The sequence below is a fragment of the Cervus canadensis genome, chromosome 18 (genome assembly GCF_019320065.1).
Source record: "Cervus canadensis isolate Bull #8, Minnesota chromosome 18, ASM1932006v1, whole genome shotgun sequence".
NCBI lineage: Eukaryota > Metazoa > Chordata > Mammalia > Artiodactyla > Cervidae > Cervus > Cervus canadensis.
In genome coordinates, this window is record NC_057403.1 from 39529510 (window position 1) to 39555222 (window position 25713).

The following is a 25713-nucleotide window of genomic DNA, read 5'->3' on the forward strand; positions in this document are numbered from 1 at the left end:
CTTGTGCATTGTCTGAGGCGAGGGTAGGCCTGGTGGTGCAGAGGATGGAGGAGCACGCCTGGGCTTTGAACTCCAGCTCCATGACCGGGCAGCCTTGGCTGACCTTGGGTGGGATTCTTATGGTCTCTGAGTATCAGTTTCTGAATCTGTAAAATGGGGATGAGGGCTTCAATCCCTGGGTTGGGACGATCCCCCGGAGAAGGAAATGGCAAACCATTGAAGTATTCTTGCCTGGAAAAAATCCCACAGACAGAGGAAACTGGCGGGCCACAGTCCATGGGATTGCAAAGAGTCAGACACAACTCAGCGACTTTACACACACACACATACACACACACACACAATGGGGATGATGATGGTTGTCCACTTCACAGGGTTACTGTATGAATGAACTGAGCGAAATGCTGGGGCAGTTACCATGTAAAAATCTGAGCTGTCATCAGTGAAAAGAAACCCAGCATTACTTAAGCCAGCAGAGTTTAATGTGTTCAGTTGCTCAGTTGCGTCCGACTCTTTGAGACCCCATGGTCTGTAACCCACCAGGCTCCTCTGTCCATGGAATTCTCCAGGCAGGAATACTGGAGTGGGTAGCCTTTCCCTTCTTCAGGGGATCTTCCCAACCCAGGGATCGAACTCAGGTCTCCTGCGTTGCAGGCGGATTCTTTACCGTCTGAGCCACCAGGGAAACCCATAAGAGGGGCAAAACCAGGGTGGGCTTTTACAGAACCCCCACACTGTGCTTTTCAGCGGCATCCTATGGCTACAGAGTTAAGGCGAGAGTTGAATTCCACGAGTCAAAAAATAACCTTTCTCTGAGACCTGACGCTGTGGGGAAACCCAGGGACCCTGGCGGGGTTGTGCAGAAGACCAACCAGCGTGGCTACCTCCTCTCCTTGGGCCGTCTTACGAGTCACTGGCTGAACATCAGGGCTGGGCAGCTGGTCCTGGCCTTCTTACTGCTCGGAACCAAAGAACAGGGACCTAACAGGTCTGATTCCCGTGTCTCGGAAGTTTTGTGGGTGGAAAGGCAAGGGACAGGGACTCCGATACGGGGGTGGGGGTGAGGGATGTCACCAGCTCGGGGAGGAGAGGAGAAGGCCAGGCGCCCGGCACTTCTGTGTTCACAGCTGCCCATGGTGTCTGCTGCGGCCTTCTCTGGGGATGGCAGCGATGACAGGGGCGCTCCTGATGCTGCTCTGCGTCTCCCACGCGTCTGCCAGTGAGTGAGCTTCCCTCTCTGCTCTCCCGTCACGACTTCAGCTGACCGTGCGACGTGGCAGGGGGAATCATCCCAGAAAAGGAAACTGTCCTTTTAATGTCCAGAGAGGGACTCGGGGGCGGGTGACTCACGACGCCTTGCTCCGGGCAGCATGAGTTGGTGGAGGGAACCAGGGGAAGAAGTGGAACGTCGGGGGTGGATGTAGGACACTGGGCTTGAGCAGTCTGGTGTCAGGACTAGTCCTCGGAGAGAGTCTGCTTAGGAAAATAAAGCTTAGGCTACAGAGAGGGCCCCCCTGGGGCGAGGGGGTCAGAGGGGGTTGGCATGAGCTCCTGGCTCTCCACTCCCAGCCCCTGCCCCTGCTCTCCCCAGGACATATCCTCCAGGCTCCATCCTTCCTGAGCTGGAGTGCAGGGGTGAGTAAGCGGAGGGCAAGATGAGTCTTATGCATTTGGGAACCAGGCCTTTCAAGTGTTTCTATTTCAGCTTTGGATGAAAGCCTTTATCCTTAAACTTTTAACATTACCTCTAAACTGATTCCCAGCTGCAGGGCTGGGCCCAGGGGCTGGGAGAGGTGCCTTAGAGGCTGCCTGGCCTCAGTCGGCAGAAGTGGCAACTGCAGTCACCTCCCCGATCCCCAGGTTATAGATTCCAGCCTGGAAGGGGGCAGATGGTGGGGCACCTGATGAAAGCAGCCTCTGTGCCAGCTCCTGCCACCCCAGCTGGCTCTCTCCTGTCTTCCTGGAGTTAAACAGGAGACACGAGAGAGCTCCCCACACACGTGCACACACACCAAGGGGACCAACCCACCTTCCTGGCCTCCTCCACCTCCTTGCAGGCCAAGGAGACAAAACACAGGAAAGGCCTCTCCTCCCCTCTAAAAAAGCCTCAGGCAAATGACCGGGGGCCAACATTTCATCTCTGGGACAGATTTCCTCATTATATCCTGGCCTTTCAAGGATTTTAAAAGGTCATGAATGAATGAATCAGCCAACAAGAACTTTGAAAAGGTAAAAGTCATCACACACTTATAGATTCTTGCTGCATGAGGAAGGGTTGGTTAGTGCCTTGTTCACCACAGATGGCCAATATCCTGTGGAAAACAAACAAACAAACCAGAATTCCCATCTCTGGTGACCCTGAAGCACTTGACGGCCTTGCAGCCATCATCCTGCTAACAACCAGCTCTGTCACTGTTCCAGCAAAGTCTCCAAGTGTCAATTCACAGAGATGTGAATCTGATCACATGGTACCCTGGCACGGAGTGGTCCTTTGATGACTGCGCTGAATATTCAGTCAACTCCAGCATCATCGTTTGGAAATGCTCTGCCATTGGTGCTCACCTCAGAGGTCACATCCTGGGGGAAGCCCTCCCAGACTTCATGTTCTGGGCAAAACCCATGTCCCCTCTTCTGGGTACTCTGGGGACATTCTCTTGTGTCACAGGTCTCTCTGTACACTGTCACTCTTCAGTGTGTCTGTCTCCCCCATGCACTGTGACCTCCCCTGGGGTGGGGACAGGACCCTGAAATGTGTCCCGTTAGCCCAGCCCCTAACTCAGCAGCGCTGTGTGTGTAGTTAGATGAATGAATGAAAAAGAAGCCACCGATGACCTGACCTTGTCAGCCGGGGCTACCCACCACGTGACACACAGCGCCAACTTAGACACACACGCTGGGTACTCAGGCAGTGGCTGCCAGAGCAGCGGGGGTGGGTAATGCCATCATCCACTGGGCTCAGCATTATCAGTCATGGGGACACACCTCTCCTCTTGTGAGAGGTGTGCATTACCCCACCTCTCATAAAAGGAAACTGAAGCCCAGAGAGGTGAGTGGCTCTCCCCAAGTCCCAACGCATAAGGGGCCAACTGGACTTGGGACCCGGTGTCCAGATAATAGTTTTAACCTGGCAGACCCCAGAAAGGGTCTTGAGGACTCCCGAAGGTCCCGGACTACACTTTAAGAATTGCTGATATATATGAAAGATTTCAGATAAACAGCTTAGTATAAGCTGAGTGGGACTTCCCTGGTCTCCTTCATTGGCAGGGAATCCTTTTTCACTGAGCCACCTGGAAGCCCCCAGTGGTAAAGAATCCGCCTGCTAATGCAGGAGATGTGGGTTCAATCCGTGGGTCAGGAAGATCCTTTGGAGAAGGACTATGACTATGGCAACCCATTCTAGTATTCTTGCCTGGAAAAATCCCCTGGATAGAGGAGCCTGGCGGGCTACAGTCCATGGGGTCACAAAGAGTTGGACCCGACTTAGCGACTAAACAAATGGCAAATCTGCTAAGAGCTAAGCGTGCAATAGACGAGAGTGATCATTGTTAGCCTAACATTTTCAGATTCAAAGATGTCACCAAGGGTCTTTGATGGGGAAGAAGACCTCCTAGGAAAATAAACGAGGGTGGTATGGTTATGGCAAGCCAGAAGAAGTGGGGGAAACGGCAGGAGAGCGAGCGGGTCCTGAGGTCTGATGTGGCGGTGGTGGTTGCGGCCACAGGCCTCCAGCTGCTTGCCCGGCAGTCAGGCGCCTGCACACCCCCTCCAGGTTGCGGCATCCAGAAAAGCAACATTGCGGTCACTTCCGAGGAGGGTTTGGTGGAAGAGAAGGAGTTCCCGTGGGTGGTGTCGCTGCAGGATTCCCAGTACACCCACCTGACTTTCGGCACCATCCTCAGTGACTTCTGGATCCTCAGCATCGCGTCCACCTTTCAGAACAGGCCAGTACCCCTGCTTTGGAGCCGACACAGCCCACTGAGGCGGGTGGGCTCCGGGGACTCTGCTTCCTGCTCAGCTTGGGGAAGCCTGGAAGGTGGATTCGTGGTGTCAGGGCAACACGGCTTTTTTTTTTTTTTTTTACCAGCTCAGGGCTTGCCGTGAGCTTGGGGGTCCTAAAATCACCAGCTGCCAAGGTCGGCACTGCAGTGCAGAAGACTGCAGTCTTCTCTGCAGTAAGGACTAAGAGCTGCACCACTGTGGAGTGAAAGGATGCGCTCGCCATCCTCTGTAGGAAGGATATTGGCTCCCATTTTATGTACTACAATCACAAAGGCACGGACTCTTGACACTTAGAGGTCCTTACTGTTTATCTTGTTAAGGGAACTGATAAGACTCCTAACAAGGAGTCTTGTTAAGGGAATTGAGAACAGCATGTATATTATCTATGGTGAAACAGATCACCAGCCCAGGTGGGATGCATGAGACAAGTGCTCGGGCCTGGTGCACTGGGAAGACACAGAGGAATCGGGTGGAGAGGGAGGTGGGAGGGGGGATCGGGATGGGGAATACGTGTAACTCTATGGCTGATTCATATCAATGTATGACAAAACCCACCGAAATGTTGTGAAGTAATAAGCCTCCAACTAATAAAATAAATAAATAAATAAAACACTTAAACCTCAGACTTTAACCATGAGACTGCCACAAATATACGCACATAGAGAAAAGGCTTGAAGGAAATACACGAACACTTGAAGAGAGCCCATCTCTGGATGCTCAGAGCACCCATGATTCCTGTTTTCTTCTTTGAACTTCTCTGTATTCTCCAAATGGTTTACGGTAAAGGGACATTCTTTTAAACGAGATTTAAGAAAAAAAAAAAACAAAACACCATATGTGCTACATATATTGCCCACCAGCCCGCCAGAGAGGTTGTTTTCTTCTTAGCGATTTCATTTCTGCTATTTTCTATCTGATCTGCTGGTTTGGTTGATTTCCTTTTTGACTCCGGGTTTTATTAAAGACCATTTAAAAATATCCAGTTGATAGGATGCTTTGCTTTGTTTTCTAACATGATTTAATTTTGAGTTAGACGGCAAGGTGATCTATTAAGGAATTCGTTCATGTTGTCTTTGGGGTCTGCTACATGGTCCGTGTGACTATTTTCATAGGTAAATTAAAAAGTTCACCTCTGTCCTTGGAATATAATTTAATATATAAAATTGGAGCATGGAGTCTACTTGATCTTTCCTGGGCTGACCAAGGCAAATTACAAACTCCTGGCTTTTTTTTCATTTCCTGGAATTTAATTCATGAACATTGTGTCACTTGTTGCAATGAATTCTTCATTGTAGATCAAATTCCTTATCACCATGAGAAGCCTTTCTTTGTCTGTTGCATGCTTTTCTGCTCTGATATTCAGAATAAAACTCCTGCTTTTTGTTTTTAGATTATGTCTTCTGTTTTTCTTGCTTCCAGTTTTCCTTTTCGTTATATGGCTTTGTTTCATAGGTCTCTTCTAACAGATATGGAAAGCTTGAATTTGTTTTCTTACAAATGTGTTCATCTTAGAGTTATAATTTCATGGAAAATACCCAAGTCTTCTGTTTCTCTCTGGATCATCCTCTCAAGACTCTCCCATGGCTGATGCCAGAATTCCTATCGTTTCACTCTTTCCTTCTCTCCTCATGACCACTCAATGTTAATAGGTTACTTATGTACTTTAATGTCTGCACACTCTTGTTATTTCATATATTAGCTGTAAATAAATAACAGTTTAGACTCCCATGAAAGATGAGAAAATTGGTGTATGCAACCCACCTCTGCTTTCTTTTCAGTTTTTGTTACACCATTTGATTATTGCCAGGGTTTACATTATTACTCCAATCTATGGCTTTAAAAGTTTTTCTTTCATTTTAACTTTAGACCCACAAATAAATAAGCATAGAAGAAAGATAATCAGCCATAACATACCAGATTATCTTTAGGTGGTAGGCTATATGCTTCTAAGATAGAAGAATCTTTAAAGGATGATGACACAAGTGTAGGGGTTCAGAAAAGATTTCCTGACAAAGTACTATAAAATCTATAAACGACAAAGTCTTACTGTAGCATAGGGAACTATATTCAATATCTTGTGATAAGTCATAATGGAAAAGAATGTGAAAAATAAAATATATTATTGTAATATATTGTATATAATATATGGAATACATTTATATGTATGAAATATATTTCATATACAATATATGAATGTTTCATGTATTTCATATATAATATATATGAGCTGAATATATAAACTGAATCACTTTTCTGTATACCAGAAACTAATACAACATTGTAAATCAACTACACTTCAATAAAATGAAAAAAAAAAAAAAAAATTCCTGGGGACAGGGTTCAAAAAGCTGAGTAAAAAGTAGCCCCAGGAAGATGAGTTGGATAGAGCAGAAAAATCAATACACACGAAAACAGGGACGTGTGAAGCTTCCTCGGTGCCTCGGCTTCTCAAGACCTCCCTGTTCTCTCTCTCCAGGAAGGATGCTGTGGCTATAATCGGTATAGCTAAGATGGATGCAAAACTGATCGCTCATGAAGAGTATCCTATCAACACCATCATCATCCATGAGGACTTCGACAATAAGACGATGAGAAATAACATAGCCCTCCTGAAGACAGACACGGCGATGCAGTTCAACAGCCTGGTCCAGCCCATCTGCTTCCTCGGCCGAAAGCTGAACAGGCCGCCACTCCTGCTGAATTGCTGGGTGGCAGGATGGAACCCCACATCTGCAGTTAATGGCTTCCTTCTCCTAGAGGAGGCTGTGTGTGTGCCAGTGGTGGGGGTGACCAGGGTGAACCATTCCAGGGCTTAGCTCAATAATTCAGGTGGCCTGAGGTTCTGCAGTTGGGCTGGGACCCCCACTGAACCGGTCAGGATTCCCAGCGCTTGCCCTCTTTGAGGTCACTTTTACATTTGGTCCTTTTTCTTTTATCCTTACACCAAAACTGGACATACATGGGTAGCGAATGCCTGAAATGACTGCAAGGTTACTGAGGGGCGAGGGGACATCATTCCCTGAACCAGAGCTTTCAGTCCTCTTCTCTGACCCATCCTTATTTTCTCTGATTCTTGGGAAGCAAACAAGAAAAAGAAAAGAAAGGGTAAACATTCTCTGCCTGCTTTCACATTCAGCTTCTTGGCTTTCACAAAGGTAGTCTTCAGTAAAAAAGCCAGACACAAGTTGTGATTTCTATGAGGAAAAGGGGGTTTATTAAACATTTCTTACTGACTCCCATCTGATATATGAGTTGTAGTTGAGTTGACTTGGGGGAATGTCTTCCTGTTAATAATTCTTGGGCTCTCTGTTGCATGGTCCAGACAGGAAATCACATGACAATGAGTATCCTGAGGAAAATCTCCGTGAAAGACATTGACTCGTGTCCCTTAGACAGAGTGCAGAAAACAGGATGTGGCAACCACCTAGAGATGGAGACCAACGCTGTCTGCTTGGTAAGAACACGGTGGAATAGAAGCTGAGAGTAAGCAGAGGTTACTTCACGGGGGGCTTGGGGACTCCCCCTGGCTGGATGGTGAGCTGCGTGTGGTCAGGGACTATCACTTGGGATTCATAGATATCTCTAGGATGAGCAGCACTTGGCAAATAAGCTCAATAACTCAATAATACTAATACATAATAAAAATAATAATAATATGCTGAATGGACTAACCAGTCACCGTTGTCAGTGTGACATAACTAAGCATGGCTAAGTAACATGTTTTTTCATGAGCTAAAAGTCTGAAAGAATGAGTCCCAGCCACACATGGGGATATCTGTTGAGTGTGCTTACAGCACAGACTCACTATAATTGGCTTCTTTGGAACCTAGACTGATGCTATTGCTCATCAGTTACTGGGTTTCTTTTTTCCGATAAGAAACCCTGCCCTCTACCTGGATGTGGGCTGTCCTACTGCCTCAGGAAAATGCACAGAATTCACAAACACCTGTCCATGGCCCTTGTATTTATACCTGGAAAAAGCGTGGCTTACCAGGGCCACATAGTTAATAAACATTAAAGACGAGAACCCAGGTCTGCCAGACTTCCAAAGTTTCCCTCCTCTACTCCATCAACCACTTTTCTCAGAATAGTCTTCAGGATTCCCCAGTGGGAAAATTTTTTCAGAGGGCTAAGGGAAAGTTTTTTTAAGAGAAAGGGAAAAAATACTTAGATATGGACAATTCTTTCTCAAAGTCATTTCACTGCAAAAGCATGAAGGACTGCCTTTCATCAGACAATAAGTTTGCTCTCCCAAAGCCGGTTTAACATTTATTGAGTGTTCTACATTGTACTGCAATGTAGTCCATGGGGTCACAAAGAGTTGGACCCGACTGAGCGACTGAACCGACATTGTACTGAGCTCTGTCAGATGCGGGATTGTAGCAACTTCTTAGAGAATGTGTTAAAATACAGAAGAAGATGTAGCTACTTAGCAAAATCCTGTCATCAGCCACTACGTCAATCTAGAGCACACTTCATCAGATCCAGATACTATCAGTTGTAGAGCACACCATTATTTTATGTAATATTGAGAAGGGAAAAATGCTGGAAGAAAAGTGCATGGAAATTCTGGAATCAACTGATTAAAAGACACATCCCATTTCAAAGATAGAAAGTTTTAAGAGAATCTTAGAGCATAGGAATATGGTAAACTCCTTGCAGGCTTCCCCAGTGGTTCAGGGGTAAAGAATCTGCTGTAATGCAGGAAACTCCAGTTTGATCCCTGGGTTGAGAAGACCCCCTAGAGGAGGACATGGCAACCCACTCCAGTATTCTTGCCTGGAGAATCCCCAAGGACAGAGAAACCTGGCGGGCTACAGTCCATGAGGTCGCAAAGAGTCAGACACAACTGAAATGACTTGGCACACAGCACACACAAACTGCTTACAGTCTAAATGATCACTTCTTTAAACCACCCACAAAATTCAGATGGGTTTTTAACTGCAGCACACCTGTAGACAGTCCTTTGCTTTTTAAGAGAATTATGCTTACAAACTGTCTCAGACCATTAAAAGAAACTAGAAACTAGCTAGAGTCCCAGGAATTGTGTTCTAGTGTCCAGGAGTCCTCAAAGCCACACTTCTCACATGTAGAATAATTCACCTGGGTTCAGTGTATGCTCTGGGTTTCCCAGATAGCTCAGTTGGTGAAGAATCCACCTGCAATGCAGGAGACCCTGCTTCGATTCCTGGGTCGGGACGATCTGCTGGAGAAGGGAAAAGCTACCCACTCCAGTTATTCTGGCCTGGAGAACTCCATGGACTGTACAGTCCATGGGGTCTCAAAGAGTCGGACACGACTGAGCGACTTTCACTTTCACGTGTCTGCTCTAATGAGTCCCCAGAGACCCAACAGAAGCCGAATCACTCTGAATTCACTCCTCCTTCTTCCCAAACTGTTCGGGCTTTTGCTGAATGTTGAGGTTGAGGATCGCCCAATGAAAGGGTCGCTCCCCCAGGAGATGAACTGAGACTGCTCCAGAGGAGCAGCTGGTACTTTTTGTCTCCATTGCTTATGCTGCAGAGGTCTCAGCCTTACAGGTTATGGCGAAGAGAAAAAGCAGCATATTCTACATCTGAGTGGAACAGCAGCTTGCAAAACCACCCGAGAGCCAGGGATGGCAACCACACAATCATTTGTCAAACCATTTATCCTGAACTGCATTCCTTTTCTCCCTCAAGCTGTAAAAACACAGTTAAAACAAACTGGGAGTGGGTCTGGTGAACACAGTGGAGATTACTCCACGCTTGGCCAGAAACCCTCTGTGCCCCAGGCAGACACAACAGGGTGCAGATGAAAGAGCCTGTTCACCAGTCCCAGGAGGACTGGCCAGCGCTCTGGGATGAAGTTTCTACCTTCTGCTGTTTGGCAGCAAGGGATGAAAACAGTAGAGTGTGAAAAGCTGAAAAATGAAGAGTTCCATACTCAAGCATCCCCTTCCATCTGATGAGAGGCACAGAACGAAATCCAGAATGTTATCCTCATGTGTATGTGTGGCCGTGAGATAACCAGGGAATTACGGCAGCCTTGCCGAGCACGCCTCCCCTGGCCCTGCTTGCGGAGTGGCTCTTGTCTTCTTCCGTTCATTTCTGTTCTGGCACGGCTTCCTCAGAAAAAGGAGGGTTCAGTGAAAGAGGCTGCAAGTGCATAGATACCCAGGAAGGCTCGGGCACCGAGGCCTGGCAACCGGCAGGGACTGATGTGACCACTTTTGCGCCTCTCTGATTCTCATGGTTGAATTTGTTCAGACTGTTTGCTATTGTCAACTGTAAGCCTCCTCCCCCATGCCTCAGTCCAGACAGTGAGAGTGAAGTGTAATCGCCCAGCCTTCGATGATAAACCCACCCCTGCCTGGACCAAGAGGACCACAGGCCAGGGCTGGGGAGCAGGTATTCCTTTAAGAGGAGGCCTGGGGGATGGGGGCGGGAGAGGACTGTTAAGATAAATTATTCCTAGTTGCTGCCTTATTTCTTCTTCCACATTTCTCAGTTTTTCATGTAAAAACGATGGCCTTTTCTCGACACCAGGGTAATAGCAGCTAATTGTTTACTGAGTGCATCCTGTAGGTCAGGCACTGTGCTAGGACCTCGGCCGGTGTCACAGAGGTGAACTGAGTCCCAGTTTAGCTCAGAGAATTAGGTAACCCGCCAGGGTTACATGTCCAGCCAGCTGTGTCAGGCTCCTGCCCACTCACCTGAAGGGAGATCAAGTCTGTATGGCAGAGCTCCCGAGGCCCGGAGGACAGCTCTCTAGAGTCTTGGACGGGGATTGCGGGGGCAGGGTGCCTGGCTGACAGCTGCCAGGCTGATTCATCTGTGAGTCCAGCCTGGCGGCATATGCTCCCCCAGAAGCCCGACTCTGACCCTAGCTGGACTGTGGGTGGGTGTGAGCAGCTTAAATCGAAACAAAACAGAGAAGAGAAGGGAAAAACCGGCCCATTCCAGGCCAGAAAGGAACAAAATAACATTTGAGAAGTGAGAAACCAGAAGAGAGGTAGGGTTTATTCAAAGGCCTGGAAAGGGGCAAGAAAATGAAATGGGAACCAGGAAGCTACAGGCAAACTGCAGGAGCCTTCAAATAATTTGTATGATAAAAGAAAAGGGCATCTTGTTGGAATTTGTGGGGACAGTGGCCTAGATTAGAAACAGTATCTTATAATTTACCTCATTTCTAGTGAGAACCAGCGAGAACAGGCCAGAATAGTGTAAAACTTTTCTAGAACAGAGAGTAAATAGCACTAGGACATATTTTTTAAAAAGAGAGAACGCGTTTTTTTCCTAAGACCTGAAGCCTTCTGTCCTTTATCACAGGGGGACCCGGGAAACCCAATGATGTGCCAGCTGAAGGAAATGAGTCTGTGGGTGCTGAGAGGAATCCTGTCCCAAGGAGGGGAGAAATGCCCGGGCCTGTTTCTGTACATCAGGGTGGAAGACTACAGCGACTGGATCACGTCCAAAACCAGGAGGACCAGCTCCCCCCTGTCTTCCTTCCATCACTGGGAGAACCCCAGTCCTTTACCCAGCTACTCATCACGGGATCTCATCACACACAGAAAACAGGCTGGGCTGAGCCAGCTTGCGTGGCCCCGACTATCCTTCCAAGGACAAGAAAGGTCCACAGTGCATTCCACGCGTTCACTGCCAGACAATGGCACTCAAATGAGTCTAGACTTCCGGGAAAAGGGGCGGAGGGAGCCAGGCGGGTCTGAGATGGCCATCCAGCCCACGTACTATGACTACTACGGTGGGGAGTTCATGGCGCCTGCGCCCCCTTCAGGCCAGACCAGGTTACATCAGCCCCAAGAAATTACCTTATTTTTCCTTTGCGCTCGTTTTCTTTGGTAATGGGATCTTCGTCTAGGAGCTAGCCCTCCAAACCGAGGAGGAAGCTCAGAACGCTGAGTGCCAGGCATTCACCATGCTGTGTTTCGGTGTCTCTTTTTGAGAGTCGCGCAGCTGGGCTGCCGCGGATAGGCCCGCGGCTCAGACTTGGGCCGGCTCCCTCTCCTCTAGCCCCACTCCCGCGAGCAGGAAGGTCGCTTTCGTGTGTGCTTGTGAACTAAACGTGGGCTAACAAGTGTCAAACCATTAGAGTGCCCTGTGTTTCTTTCAGTGTTCCCGGGTTCCCGGGGCCAGGCTGTGAAAACACTTCCCCAGGGGGCTGAGGTGGCCTGGGAGGTGACCGGCATCCTGGCTGGAGAGTTGGGGACCCCAGCCAGCACAGAGAACAGTGAGCCGACTCCATGACTTAGACAGGAGCTGATGACTTTAATGGATCACTTTTTGGTTGGCAGCCGTAGCTTCCTTCTGGCTATTTCCCAGGGCCGGAAGTTGCCTGCAACTGCTCATTGGTGGTTTTCATCTTATTCCAAGCTTTGCGGTAGCCTTTCAAGGACATCTACAAAAGGAGAAAGGGGGTGGGGGGAGATAGTCATTTGAGACAAACGGATTGTGCTAATCGCACCCGCATCCAGCCCTGTGATGGCGCGGATGACCTTGTGTTAGGCGCAGTGTCTGCGTGCAGGCGGTGGCCACCGGCCACCTTGGGGCATCGGAAGATTCTCCTAAAGAGCTTGTTTCTGTTCTGTGAAATGAGAAGTTGCAGGCTCCTGGTGTGATTCTCTGCTACTTCTTGGCCCCAAATATGATGGGCCCATGTTTGGACCCTAGTTTATTATCCTGCTGCCAAGTGACCACGGGAAAGGCAGAAGGAAGCACCCTGGAAAATGGACCTGGGGTTTACATGCCAGAATGCTAAGCTTCCCAAGTGACCTGACTGGGTTTTTGCGCTGCTCTAAGGCTGTCTCTAGTGTCCTGTGTGTGCAACCTGGCCTGTGGCAGTCTCAGTGCTTCCCTTTTATCTTTTTTTAGACCGCAGCGTTTCATTTGCACTTTTCCTTTTTCTTCTCCACAGCTCACAATGGGCAAGGGGGCTTCCGGGCACACTGTACCGTATGAAAAGGCTGCGGACTTAGCGGAAAGACCCATGTCAACTGTGTAAATGCATGGAATCAGGCTCTGAGTGGTATTAAAATCCATTATTATCTCATTTTTTAAAAACCTGGCTTATCCATGTATTAAATAGCAATCACTTAATTATCCATGGTGGGGAGAGGGACTCAGAAGCTTCCAGAATTCAGTAAGAAAATAAGCAACTAAAAACACACAATTGCTACAGAGTGTCTTCCTGATAACCTGAAAAGGCCCTGTCTCTAACAAGAAAAAGGAGCTTTAAGGGAAAAACTTTTTCAAAAAGCCATCTTTTATTTTGGTGTAAGCCTTGAAGCAATGACTGAGACTTCTCACAGACATTACACATCCAAACGCCTGCATTCTTAGCTCAGAAAACAAAATCCTAAACAAAAGATGGGGATGGGGGCAGTGCATAAGACACTGGGGGTCTTGGGACTCACCTCTGCGATCTCCACTTTCCTCTCCCACACCCTGATGGTCTTCTCCAGGTCCCCGTTGCGGATCTTCTCCCGGATATACATCATCACCTGTGGAGCTCGGAACTCAGACAGCTGCTTCCGGAGCTGCCTGTTCAGAGCCAGGGCCTTGGCCCGGTCCTGGGTGGGGGAAGGGACCAATTAGACCGTGGGGCTCCCAAGGCAGTTCCAGCCTCCTGGGACTTACTGGCCCTGGTAACTCCCCCTACTTTCAATGTCGTTCTAAAAATAACATTTACATTTTCAAAGGAGTGGGTGAAATCACAAGATTCTGACTCTTTACAGATCCTGACATGTTTGTCCAGTTCAGAAACACTAAGGGCAGTCTACAGTCTTTCTTCCTCCCTTCCTTTCTTCCTTCTTCCTTTCCTTCCTTTATTAAGGAATGTGCTTTACTTTTGATTGCTTAGGGTTTTTGTGTGTGTGTGTGTGTGCAAAATATACATAACATGAAATTGCCCATTTTAACCGTTTTTAAATGTACAGCTCTGTGGCATTCAGTATACTTGAATTGTTTTGCAGCCTTCATCACCATCTGTCTGCAGAAATTTTTCATTTTCCCCAACTGAATCTCGGTATCTATTAAACACTTAACTTCCCATACCCATCCCCAACAGGTCCTGCAACTACCATTCTATTTTATGTCTCTATGAATTAAAAAAAAATTTTTTTTGGTCTCACCGTGTGGCTTAAATGAGCTTAGTTCCTTGGACTGCTAGGGGATTCATTCCTCCACTCTCTATGAATCTGACTACTCTAGATATGAGTGGAATCATATAATAGTTGCTCTTGCATGACTATCTAATATTCACTTAGTAAATGTCTTCAGAGTTCATCCATTTAGTAGCATGTCAAAATTTTTTCCTTTCTAAGGATGAATAAAATTCTGTTACATGTATGTACAGCTCATTTTGGTTATTCATCCATCTGTCAATGGACACTTGAATTGCTTCTACATTTCAGCTATTGTAAATAATGCTACTGCAAACCTGGGTGTACAAATATCTGTTGTTCAAGTTCCTGCTTCCAAATTATTTGGGGTATATACCTGGAAGACAACTTGCTGGATCATACGGTTATTCAGTTTTTTTGAGGAATCTGTCTTTTAAATTTTTATTTTTTTAAATTATTATACAGTAAAATTAACTAGTCTTTTTCTTGAGTGGATTTGGAATTAGCATTGTCCTTTTAACAATTGTTTTGAATAGGCAACACATTCCATCCGAACGGTATAAAAGTGCACATGACAAGCTCCCATCCCACCCCCATCTCCAGCCACACGGGTCCACCTTCCGAGAAGCGTATACTGCTCTTAGGTTTCCTTCATCCTTCTAGAAATCTCTCAGTTCCATTCAGTCGCTCAGTCGTGCCGGAATCTCTGCGACCCCATGGACTGCAGTACACCAGGCTTCCCCGTCCATCACCAACTCCCAGAGCTTGCTCAAACTCATGCCCATTGAGTCAGTGATGCCATCCAACCATCTCATCCTCTGTCATCCCCTTCTCCTCCCGCATTCAGTCTTTCCCAGCATCAGGGTCTTTTCCAATGAGTCAGCTCTTTGCATCAGATGGCCAAAGTATTGGAGTTTCAGCTTCAACATCAGTCCTTCCAATGAACACCCAGGACTGATCTCCTTTAGGATGGACTGGTTGGATCTCCTTGCAGTCCAAGGGACTCTCAAGAGTCTTTTCCAACACCACAGTTCAAAAGCATCAATTCTTCGGTGCTCAGCTTTCTTTTTAGTCCAACTCTCACATCCATAAATGACCACTGGGAAAACCATAGCCTTGACTAGACAGATCTTTATCGGCAAAGTAATGTCTCTGCTTTTTAATATGCTGTCTAGGTTGGTCATAACTTTTCTTCCAAGGAGCAAGCATCTTTTAATTTCATGGCTACAGTCACCATCTACAGTGATTTTGGAGCCCCCCCACCCAAAAAAGTCTGTCACTGTTTCCATTGTTTCCCCATCTATTTGCCATGAAGTGATGGGACCGGATGCCATGATCTTAGTTTTATGAACGTTGAGTTTTAAGTCAGCTTTTTCACTCTCCTCTTTCACTTTCATCAAGAGGCTCTCTAGTTTTTCTTTGCTTTCTGCCATAAGCGTGGTGTCAGCTGCATATCTGAGGTTGTTGATATTTCTCCTGACAATCTTGATATGTTTGAATGGATAGAAATCTCTATATTTACCTTTTTTGACCCAAAGAGTAGCCAATTTTATTCACTTTTTTTAACTACAATAACAGGAAGATCATTAATGAAGGGGTATAAATCATTGTTTAGAACTATAATAAAGCCTACAGTTTATCAAGCACCTTACATACACAACTCCTTTCAGCTCTCAATGATTCCAGGAGGTAGGAAGGAATCACTATCCGAGACTCAGAAACATTAAGTGATTTGCACAGAAATCTCACAAATTGTATCACTTTCAAACACCTGCTACCAAATTCCAGACTTTCTCAATGTTAAAGTAGATGGTTGTGAATATCTGCTTTGAGCCTCAGTTTCCTCATCTAGAAAGCAAGACTAATCAGATAACCTACATAGTGGTTATGCAAATCCAATGAAACTCTTAAGTGGCTGTCAGCTCTTAGCACAGGGTAGGGTACACAGTAGCACTCAGTAAATTTTAAGAATGATCATACAAAGTTGTATCAATTCGATACACCTTCAGCAATATAAACATGTCTGCAAGCTGATGAGGACCAGAAAGAGGAAGGAATAATGAAAATGTATGCTGCATGGGTAAGGCAAGAGCCAAAGAACCCCTTCCCTTTTTGGAATTAATTTGGCTTTAGTACAATAAGTAGAAATCTGGGGGAAAACAAAATTAGAATATACAAAATTCTCCTAAAAGGAATTGGCATCTCTGGGTGAGCCTCATATTAAATCTGGGATCACTGCCTCTGGGATACTTTGAAATAATAAACTCAGCAAATGTGCCCACTGGAGACATCTCGTGGTGTGGGGAAGCGGCCAGTGGATGGCGCGGTTTCACCTGCCCTAGGGACCAAGGAGGCATTTATTGGCCTCAATAATATACTAGGCTTCCCCAGTAGTTCAACTGGTAAAAGAACCCATCTGCAATGCAGGAGATTCTGGTTCGATTCCTGTGTCAGGAAGTTCTCCGGGAGAAGGGATAGGCTACCCACTCCAGTATCCTTGGGCTTCCCTGATGGCTCAGACGGTAAAGAATCCGCCTGCAATGAGGGAGACCTGGGTTCGACCCCTGGGATGGAAAAATCCCCTGGAGGAGGGCATAACAACCCACTCCAGTATTCTTGCCTGGAGAATCACATGGACAGAGGAGGCTTGCAAAGAGTCAGACACAACTGAGCGACTAAGCACAGCACAGCAATGATATACTAGGGCTTGTTGATCAGACTCCCTTAAAGATCGCTCCTTTTCTTTTCTCCTCCATCTTAAAACTGAGACTCAGAAGCTTCTCAAGCAAATGTCCAGGTAGTTGGTAAATAGATTCAAGTTTGCTCCCCATGAATAGCAACATTCCAGGGGAGACACTGCAATGAAGAAGTTCATCTAGCATGAAGATGGTCTCCAGCTGGGCATACAGTCTCAACTCTGCCGGCTTCTATCTCTGAGAGTTTTCTCCAGAAGCATCAGCTTAGATCTGTTCTAGATTCTAGAAGAGGCACTTCTGCTGCTCCATTTCCACACTTGTTTCTCTCCAAGTAGGGAAGCTGGGAGGTACAATCTCTGTACAACATAATCTCCGACACCGACACACTTGAGAAGCTGCAAGAAGCCGCGAAGTCACCATCACCCATTCCAAAATCCCAAACCTTAGTGGTGGTTTTGTAAGACAGGAAGAAAGAGGACTGGATCTTCCAGTTCTGAGAGCTCCTTATCTTAGACACCTTTGCTGAGCTTTCCGAGTAGGGCAGGGCCCCAACAAGGGTCCTCCTGCCAGGGGTTGTTGGAGCCAATAGAATGAGAACGCATTCACTTCAAAAGCAAAGGAAGGTTTTCTTCTTTGATTAAACAAGTGAGATCTAGGAGTACCCACTCCAGAGCACACCGCTCCCGACAGGCTGCTTTATGGGGATCTCTATTCACTTTTATTTATCCAACGTTTTTCTCCCCCTCAATACATCTTGAAGAATCTTCTGTATCAGCACATGAAGAATTTACTCTTTTTAAACAGCTGCATAATTTTCCATTGTATGGATATACCATAATTTAACAAGTCCCTACCCACAGTCACTTAGCTTCTCCATCTCTTGTTACAACAAACAGTGCTGTGATTACAAATCTTCTGGGTATACATCATTTTGTAAAAATGCAAATATATCAGTAGAATAAGCTACTGAAAGTGAAATTGCTTATTCTAAGGCAGTGGTTCTCAACCAGAAGCTATTGGCCTGCAGGAGACATTTGGCAATGCCGGGAGACATTTTTGTTTGTCACAGTTAGGGGAGTGCTACTGACATCTAATAAGTAGGCTGAGGTCAGGGATGCTACTGAATACCCTACCAGGCACAGGACAGACCCCACAACAAAGCATTATCTGACCCAAAACGTCAGTAGTGTCTAGGTTGAGAAACTCTGCCCTAAGCATGTGAGTGTACACAATTTATGGTGCTAACTTGCCTTCTATTATAATGATCAAGCCAATATACTTCTGCAGCAATGTTTGAGACTGCCTGTTTTCCCTATTCTCTCAACACAATCGTACTATTTCATCTTTGTTAGTTTAATGGAGGAAAAGGGTACCTCATTATAGTTTTACTTTTTTCTGACTCTTATGGGTGAAGAGGAACATTTTTCATATGTTTGAGATTTTTTAGCTTTTTTGTAAACTGTTTAAGTCTTTAGCCTACTTTTCCGACTTTTTGTTAGATTTTTCCTATTAATTTCTAAAATGCATTTATGTTATAAGAAAATTAACTCCTTGTGATGTTAGATACAACATTTTCCCAGTAACTTATCTGTTGGCCTTACTTATGATGGTTTTTGTCATGCAGAAAAATTTTTATTTTTATATAGTTGACTTTATTGATTTCATGGTTTATGGGCTTTACATTTTAAATGTCTTCCCCATTCCAAGATCATAATAAAAATGTTCCCACTATATAAATTTAGGACTTTAATGGCTTTATTATTTACATTTAAATTTATGATACAACTGGATTAATTTCACTATTACATATAAGTTCCAAGTTAATTGTTACTAACTGAATAATCTGTTGTCTTTTATTACAATGTCACTTTTATCATAAACTAAATGTATCAATATTAATGGATACTTATATCAATTGGCTTATAGTTTTTCTTTGATCTTCTAGTCTATTCATGGTCTTTTTTTTTTTTATGGTCCTGTTTTAAATACTGTAACCTCATGACATGTTTCAGTTTCTAGTAGGGCTAGTCTCCTCCTTATTAAGAATTTTAATTTTCTTATTTTTCCAAAAAATTTTTGAGTCAGTTTATTTAAGCCTTTCAAAAATTTTTGCTATTTTAATTGGAATATTGTTATTTCACAGATCAACTTAAATAGAACTAACATTCTTATGATGTTGACTCTTCCTAACCTAGTATGTTATTTTGATTCCTTGCTTCACAAAAGAATCACCATCTTGTGACACTGGCATCACCTGGGAACTGGGTGAAAATGCAGAGTCTCAGGCCATCTATCCAATCAGAAGCTGCTTGTAACAAGATACCCAGTCATTGATTGTCTCCTTCTGGTTTGAGAAGTGCTATTTTAATTCAGTTTAAGGCAACCTAATAAAATTAATTTTCTATTAACTTGTTTTCAGAATACAGTAAAAATTTGTCGGGAGGGGTACAGTGCATACCTACTATCTGTCCAGCATGTCACACAACTGTAGGGAGACCTAAAAATATATTCAGAACCATCAGTGGACACTCCTGTGAGAATGATGATTAGAGAATACCTGAGATGAAATATAATGAAGTAAGAACTAAAGCATTAAGTACTAGCTATGAGGGAAATGTTCAGAAGAGCAGGGACTGCAATCCTACCCAGAACCCCGCTTGAAGAGCAGAGTAAAACCACAGGAAAGGCAGGCCACCGTTCCCACGCCCAGCTCCAGAGCAATGGTGCAGGGGCGAGGCTGTGAAACAGAGCTCGGGAACGCGGCCTAAGAAATGAACTTGACTTGGAACAGTGGGGATATCATACCTAAGGACTTGGTGGGAAACAGTGGAGATCTTTGGGGTGAGCGGTTAAGATCAATCTGATAGTTTCATAGTAGTAGCAACAAGCAAAAAGTAGATCAGTTAGATCTTTAACATAACTAGAGAAAGAGACAATTAAGAAGAGCCTTCCTGAGAGTCTCTTAGACTCAAGGAGATCAAGTCTGTCATTCCTAGAGGAATCAACCCTGAATATTCATTGGAAGGACTGATGCTGAAGCTCCAATACTTTGGCCACCTGATACAAAGAGCTGACTCATTGGAAAAGACCCTGATGCTGAGAAAGATTGAGAGCAGGAGGAGAAGGGGGTGACAGAGGATGAGTTGGTTGGATGGCATCACTGACTCAATGGACATGAGTTTGAGCAAACTCCAGGAGATAGTAAAGGACAGGGAAGCTTGGCGTGCTGCAGCCCATGGGGTCGCAAAGAGTCGAAACAACAAATACGGGGTTAGAACAAGCCTTAGTGACTGACAATGCTTTGCCCCTGTGATCGAGTCTGATTTTAATTAGATCAAGAATGTGGAGCAATTAACGTCTCAGGGTGTTAAGGCAGTAGCGCCATCAGCTAGTAATGAATGGAGACTAACAGCTAGGTGTGGTACCAATAGAGGCAGACAGGTGAGAGGTTTAGCTGGAAGATGGAGGAGTCAAAGAGAACTCAGCTGAAACCGCCCTGGTTGTCAGGGAGATAGAATCCATGAGCAAGGCTGTACCCTCTGAGGAGCCACATCAGAGGCGACTAACAGCAGGAGAGGGAGACCTTACTGAATAGTGCAGCCAAACCAGTAAACAACAAGCAAAACCAATAACAAGACCAAGATACTGTTGCTAAAATATATTATCTAAAATGTCCAGTTTGCAAGAAAAATTATGAGATAGGAAGAAACAAGGAAGTGTGATCCACACAGGGATAAAAAGAGGCAACATAAACTGCTTTTCAGAGAATCCAGAAGAAGGGCTTGGCAAAGTCTTCAAAGCACCTATCATGAAGATGATAAAGAAACTCAAGGAGGGAACTTCCCTGGTGGTACAGTGGATAAGAATCCGCCTGACAATGCAGGGGACAGGGGGTTGATCCCTGGTCTGGGAAGATTCCATCTGCTAAGGGACACCTAAGCTCATGGACCACAACTACTGAGCCTGTGCTCTAGAGTCTGTAAGCAGCAACTGCCGAGCCCACACGCTGAAGCGTCTGAAGCCCGTGCACCTAGAGCCTGTGATCTGTAACAAGAGAAGCCATTGCAACTAGAAATCCTTGAAGAGTAACCCACGCTCGCCACAACCAGAGAAAGCCCAGGCGGCAACAAAGATCCAGCACAGCCAAAAATAAATTAAATAAATAAATCTAAAAAAAAAAAACAAACTGGGCAAAGGGCTTGAATAGACATTTTTCCAAGACAGACAGACATGTAGCCAGAAAGCGTATGAAAAGATGCTCAATGTCGTTAGTCATAAAGAAATTCAAATCAATACCACTTCCCACCTATTGCAAAGCATTGAAGAAAGCACCTGAAAATAACAAGTGTTGGTGAAGATGTACAGAAATTGGAACCTTCACACATACCTTTTTGATGGGAATGTAAAATGGTGCAGCCGGTTTGCAAAACAGCTTGGCAGCTTCTGTAAATGTTAAGCATAGAGGTACTATATATACAGGGCTTCCCTGGTGGCCCAGGGGTAAAGAACATGTCTGCAATGCAGCATGCGGGAATGCTGCTGCTGCTGAGTCACTTCAGTCGTGTCTGACTCTGTGCGACCCCATAGACGGCCTGCTAAGTCTCTCCAATTGTGTCCGACTCATTGTGACATAATGGACTGTAGCCCACCAGGCTCCTCTGTCCATGGGATTCTCCAGGCAAGAAGACTGAAGTGGGTTGCCATGCCCTCCACCAAGGGACCTTCCCAACCCAAGGACCAAATCCACGTCTCTTCCGTCTCCTGTATTGGCAAGCAGGTTGTTTACCACTAGAGCCGCCTGGGAAGACCCTATGAGAAAAGGCCAATTCACAGAGACACGAAGCTGATTAGTAGTCACCTGTGGTTACCTAACAGAGGCAGAAGATATTAAGAAGAGGTGGCAAGAATACACAGAACTGAACAAAAAAGATCTTCACAACCCAGATAATCATGATGGTGTGATCACTCACCTAGAGCAAGACATCCTGGAATGTGAAGTCAGGTGGGCCTTAGGAAGCATCACTACAAAAAAAGCTAGTGGAGGTGATGGAATTCCAGTTGAGCTATTTCAAATCCTAAAAGATGAAGCTGTGAAAGTGCTGCACTCAATATGCCAGGAAATCTGAAAACTCAACAGTGGCCATGGGACTGGAAAAGGTCAGTTTTCATTCCAATCCCAAAGAAAGGCAATGACAAAGAATGCTCAAACTATCACACAATTGCAATCATCTCACACGCTAGCTGGAGAAGGAAATGGCAACCCAATCCAGTATTCTCGCCTGGAGAATCCCAGGGATGGAGGAGCCTGGTGGGCTGCTGTCTATGCGGTCGCACAGAGTCGGACACGACTGAAGCGACTTAGCAGCAGCAGCAGCAGCAGCACACGCTAGCAAAGTAATGCTCAAAATTCTCCAAGCCAGGCTTCAGCAATACGTGAACCGTGAACTTCCAGATGTTCAAGCTGGTTTTAGAAAAGGCAGGGGAACCAGAGATCAAATTGCCAACATCCGCTGGATCATCGAAAAAGCAAGAGAGTTCCAGAAAAACATCTATTTCTGCTTTATTGACTATGCCAAAGCCTTTGACTGTGTGGATCACAATAAACTGTGGAAAATTCTGAAAGAGATGGGAATACCAGACCAGTTGACCCACCTCTTGAGAAATCTATATGCAGGTCAGGAAGCAACAGTTAGAACTGGACATGGAACAACAGACTAGTTCCAAATCAAGAAAGGAGTACGTCAGGCTGTATATTGTCACCCTGATTATTTAACTTATATGCAGAGTACATCATGAGAAATGTTGGACTGGATGAAGCACAAGCTGGAATCAAGATTGCCAGGGGAAATATCAATAACCTCAGATGTGCAGATGACACCACCCTTATGGCAGAAAGCGAAGAGGAACTAAAAAGCCTCTTGATAAAAGTGAAAGAGGAGAGTGAAAAAGTTGACTTAAAGCTCAACATTCAGAAAACTAAGATCATGGCATCCGGTCCCATCAATTCATGGCAAATAGATGGGGAAACAGTGGCTGACTTTATTTTGGGGGGCTCCAAAATCATTGCAGATGGTGACTGCAGCCATGAAATTAAAAGACGCTTACTCCTTGGAAGGAAAGTTATGACCAACCTAGACAGCATATTAAAAAGCAGAGACATTACTTTGCCAACAGAGGTCCGTCTAGTCAAGGCTATGGTTTCTCCAGTAGTCATGTATGGATGTGAGAGTTGGACTAAAAAGAAAGCTGAGCATCAAAGAATTGATGCTTCTGAACTGTGGTGTTGGAGAAGACTCTTGAGATTCCCTTGGACTGCAAGGAGATCCAACCAGTCCATCCTAAAGGAGATCAGTCCTGGGTATTCATTGGAAGGACTGATGTTGAAGCTGAAGCTCTATTCAATACTTTGGCCACCTGATGCAAAGAGCTGACTCATTTGAAAAAACCCCAATGCTGGGAAAGATTGAGGGCAGGAGGAGAAGGGGATGACAGAAGATGAGATGGTTGGATGGTACCACTGACTCAATGGACATGAGTTTGGATAGACTCTGGGAGTTGGTGATGGAGAGGGAGGCCTAGCGTGCTGCAGTCCATGGAGTCACGAAGAGTCGGACATGACTAGCGACTAAAGTGAGTGAGTGAGCACTTGGCGGGTGGGAATGAGGTGAGGTAAAATGAAGGACTTCTAGTGGATCCAGGGTTTCTTTCTGAGGTGATGAAAATGTTCTAAAATACTCAAGCTGATGGTTACACAACTCTGGAAGTATACTATAAACCACTTGAAGCTATACTTTAAATTGATACATTATTTGATAAATGAATTATATCCCAATTGAGCTGTTTTTTTAAAAGTTAAGAAAATGAAAATATACTAAGTAGTTAATGCCAGGCTTTTAAAGGTTGATCTCACATTTTACTTGTCATCTAAGAAGTATCAACCCAAATAAAGAAGGACCACAGGAATTCCGCATAGAGAGAACACACAGATCTTTGCTTTGACTTTGTTACAGGCCTCTGTACTGAGAGTGGCTTTTTTTTTTTTTTTTTTTTGTAAAGGATTCGGGCTCTCCACCAAGAATATGATGCGGACACCATGGCAAAACTGAGTCACATGTAGTAATCCCGTGGCTTCAGGACTGTTGTAGGCAGAGTCGGGGACACTTCAGACTCATTTGAGACAATGACAATAATAACTGAACAGGTGGATGGTTTTAAGAGGTTGACAAAGCACCCTGTCTGATCACCGCAACAAAGGCTGTGACGTCTTTTGCCTGGGTGAGGAAACTGAGTTCTGTCTACTTCAAAGGCTTACTCAAGGCTAAAGACGCAACATCAAACCTGATGCCAGGCCTTCTGAATACAAGTCCAGGGCTCATTGTCCCCCGTCTTCCCCTCAAAGTCCCTTTTGAGGATCCCAGGTGCATTTAGGTTGCTGGAATTCAACTCTAGGTGCTCAGCAAAATACTGAGACACTCAACCCCCATGCAAACGGAGGGAGCTCAGATGTTCGCATGGTGACCACGGGCCCTGGAGCGCACTGGGACAGAGGTCACAAGTCTACCATCCGAGCAACGATCATACCAAGGGAGAGCTCCATGTTTAAGAAGGTTCCTCTCCTTTGCAGAGAACATTATAATTTGCTGTGTGTTCTTTTTCTCATATTGGTTACATTATTATATGCATCGTACATTTTTTTGCCAGGTTGAATACACTATACTTTGAATTTGGTACCTTATGAATCACTTAAGGAATTCTCGAGGGTGATTTGGACTCTGTGGTTTCTAGATGATTTCTGACTCTAGGTTCTAACCCAGCAGTAATTAAAACACCAACACCATGGACTGGGAGCCTTCTCCTCTGATGGCCGAGAACTATTTTGATTTTTCTGATCTAGGCTTTTCTAGACAAAAACCAAGGTGGCTGACTCAGAGTCCTTGTCGACAGAAGGAGAAAAACACCAGAAAGAGCGTGTTTTACCCTCGCCTACCTCCTCTGCTTGTAGGGTTTCTTTTTCAATTTTTTCAAGTAACTCTTTTCTCAGCAAGAACTCCTTGGTCAGAGTGAGGGACATTTCCATGGCGTGGTGTAGCTTGCTCTGCAATATAACAACACGGGAAATCTTGAGCAAAGATGATCGCTATAGGAAAAAGAGACAGACAACTCTTTATTCAGCAGAATAGCAGGACCATCCAGGAACTTGGGTCTGTCCTTCTTATGACTCCAGATTTTCTGAATCCTGGTGCCTAAGAGTCAGGGGAGGAGAGGTCCTCAGGAGGCTGCTCACCTTCAAAGTACCTAGACACACCTGGACCCAAACCCCACCCCACCGTTTACTAAGAGAACCTCTCTAGACTTGGCTGACTGCTTTGTAGGGCTGTGGTGCTGAGTCACTCAGTCGTATCTGACTCTTTGTGATCCCATGGACTATAGCCCTCCAGGCTCCTCTGTCCATGGAATTCTCCAGGCAAGAAAACTGGAGTGTGTTCCCATTTCCTTCTCTAGGGGATCTTCTCAACCCAGGGATCAAACCTGGGGTTCCTGCATTGCAGACGAATCCTTTACTGTTTGAGCCACCAGCAAAGGCTTAACAGAGACAAATCCTGGTGAAGTGTTGAGCACAGCGCCTGACACACGGAGATCACATGGCATGTGACCACCATCATTTGGACAAAGAGGTGGATGCTACTGCGAGCATGTGAGACCGCATATGTGAGATCTCCCCAGACCAGGGATCGAGCCCATGTCTCCTGCAATGGCAGGCAGACTCTCTACCATGGGGCCACCAGGGATGCCCCAAGGGGCTCCCTTGACTGAGACTCACTCATACAGCTCACAGAAGAGAAGACACTGTTTCTGCCTCCTTCATGGCTAAACCCCCAGCACTTAGCCCTGTGCCTA

General features: G+C 45.5%; 2 protein-coding genes across 4 annotated transcripts in view; one reads left to right on the forward strand and one right to left on the reverse strand.

Annotated features, from left to right (window-relative positions):
- The first annotated feature begins 918 nt into the window (after positions 1–918).
- On the forward strand, positions 919–12973 carry PRSS54 (serine protease 54). The gene is made up of 7 exons (XM_043436330.1): positions 919–988; positions 1128–1219; positions 3770–3941; positions 6476–6734; positions 7322–7453; positions 11310–11611; positions 12913–12973. Exons 2-7 carry the CDS (start codon positions 1162–1164, stop codon positions 12971–12973), a joined length of 984 nt encoding a protein of 327 aa, XP_043292265.1. The 5' UTR covers positions 919–988; positions 1128–1161.
- The window catches only part of CCDC113 (coiled-coil domain containing 113), a 30800-nt gene continuing 17333 nt past the window's right edge, over positions 12247–25713 (reverse strand). For 2 of the 3 annotated variants that reach the window (XM_043436327.1, XM_043436329.1), the window contains exons 7-9: positions 24803–24910; positions 13412–13567; positions 12247–12396 (exon numbers count right to left, since the gene is read on the reverse strand). In XM_043436327.1, the coding sequence (XP_043292262.1) occupies positions 12310–12396; positions 13412–13567; positions 24803–24910 (351 nt within the window). In that variant the 3' untranslated portion in view covers positions 12247–12309. The remainder of the gene's footprint in view (positions 12397–13411; positions 13568–24802; positions 24911–25713) is intronic. The other variant, XM_043436328.1, reaches the window with a different exon arrangement.

Coding starts and splice junctions, on each gene's coding strand:
- PRSS54 (XM_043436330.1), top strand. CDS start 1,162: ATGGCAGCGATGACAGGGGCGCTCCTGATGCTGCTCTGCGTCTCCCAC. Junction 1,220..3,769: donor CGTCTCCCACGCGTCTGCCA/GTGAGTGAGCTT, acceptor CACCCCCTCCAG/GTTGCGGCATCCAGAAAAGC. Junction 11,612..12,912: donor TCCTTCCAAGGACAAGAAAG/GTCCACAGTGCA, acceptor TCTTCTCCACAG/CTCACAATGGGCAAGGGGGC.